This window comes from Fonticula alba, assembly GCF_000388065.1.
Source record: "Fonticula alba strain ATCC 38817 unplaced genomic scaffold supercont2.112, whole genome shotgun sequence".
Taxonomy (NCBI): Eukaryota; order Rotosphaerida; family Fonticulaceae; genus Fonticula; species Fonticula alba.
Genome location: NW_009243082.1, coordinates 1 through 959, shown reverse-complemented (window position 1 = coordinate 959; position 959 = coordinate 1). Strand labels below are relative to the sequence as shown.

General features: G+C 72.9%; 1 protein-coding gene across 1 annotated transcript in view; it reads right to left on the bottom strand.

Moving 5' to 3' along the window:
* Nucleotides 1-950, bottom strand: part of H696_06333 (hypothetical protein) — a gene marked incomplete at both ends in the record, with an annotated part of 2837 nt that extends 1887 nt beyond the window's left edge. The window contains one exon of the mRNA XM_009500075.1: nt 207-950. Within this exon, the coding sequence (XP_009498350.1) occupies nt 207-950 (744 nt within the window). The remainder of the gene's footprint in view (nt 1-206) is intronic.
* Nucleotides 951-959: the final 9 nt, after the last annotated feature.

The window sequence follows — 959 nt, the reverse complement described above, 5'->3', positions numbered from 1 at the left end:
TGGAGCTGGTCGGCCAGCTGCTGGGCGGAGGCGTCGCTCTGCTCCAGCAGGGCCGCGTGCTTGGCCGTGAGGGCCGCATGCTCGGCCAGCAGGTCAGCCAGCTGCCCGGCGGTCTGCGCATGCTGAGCCGCGGTGCTGTCCTGTGCCATGCTCATGGCGTCGTGCTTGGCCGTTAGATCGCGCAGGCGCTCGGTGACCGAATCCACCTCGGTGGCCAGGGCATCCCGCTCGGCGGTCAGGGCGTGCAGCTGGTCGGCCATCTTCTTGGCCGAGGCGTCGGCCTCGCCCACCAAGGCGTCATGCTCGGCCCTCAGGGTGGCCAGCTGCTCGGTGGTGGCCGCATGTCGACCGGTCAGATCCTCCTGCTCCGCGAGCAGGGCGCTGTGCTTGGCCGACAGGTCGCGCGCGCGCTCGGTCAGCAGGGCAACCTCGGCCAGCAGGGCATCGCGCTCGGTGGCCAGGCCCTTGTGGCCGGCGGCCAGCTCATCGCGCTCGGCGACCAGGGCGCGCAGCTGGTCGTCCAGCTTGCCGGCCGAAGCATCGGCCTCGTCGGCCAGGGCCGCGTGCTTGGCTTCGAGCGCCGCATGCTCGGCCTTCAGGGCGTCCAGCTGCCCGGAAGCTTCGGCATGCTGGGCCGACAGACTGGCCTGCTGACTCAGCAGGGCCGCGTGGGTGTCCGTCAGCGAGGCATGCATGCTGGTCAGGTCGTCCAGCTGCTTGGACAGGGCCGCGTGCTGACCGGCCAGAGTCTCCCGCTCGGCCGCCAGGGCATCGCGCTCGGCGGTCAGCGCGGCCACCTGCGCCGACAGCTGCTCGGTCGAGGCGCCGGTCTCGCTCGCCAGGGCCGCGTGCTCGGCCGTGAGTGCCGCGTGCTCGGCCGTGAGGGCCGCATGCTCGGCGGCCAGGCCGTCCGCGCGCTGGGTAAGGGAGGCCGCTTCGGCCCGGAGGGTCTCCTGCTC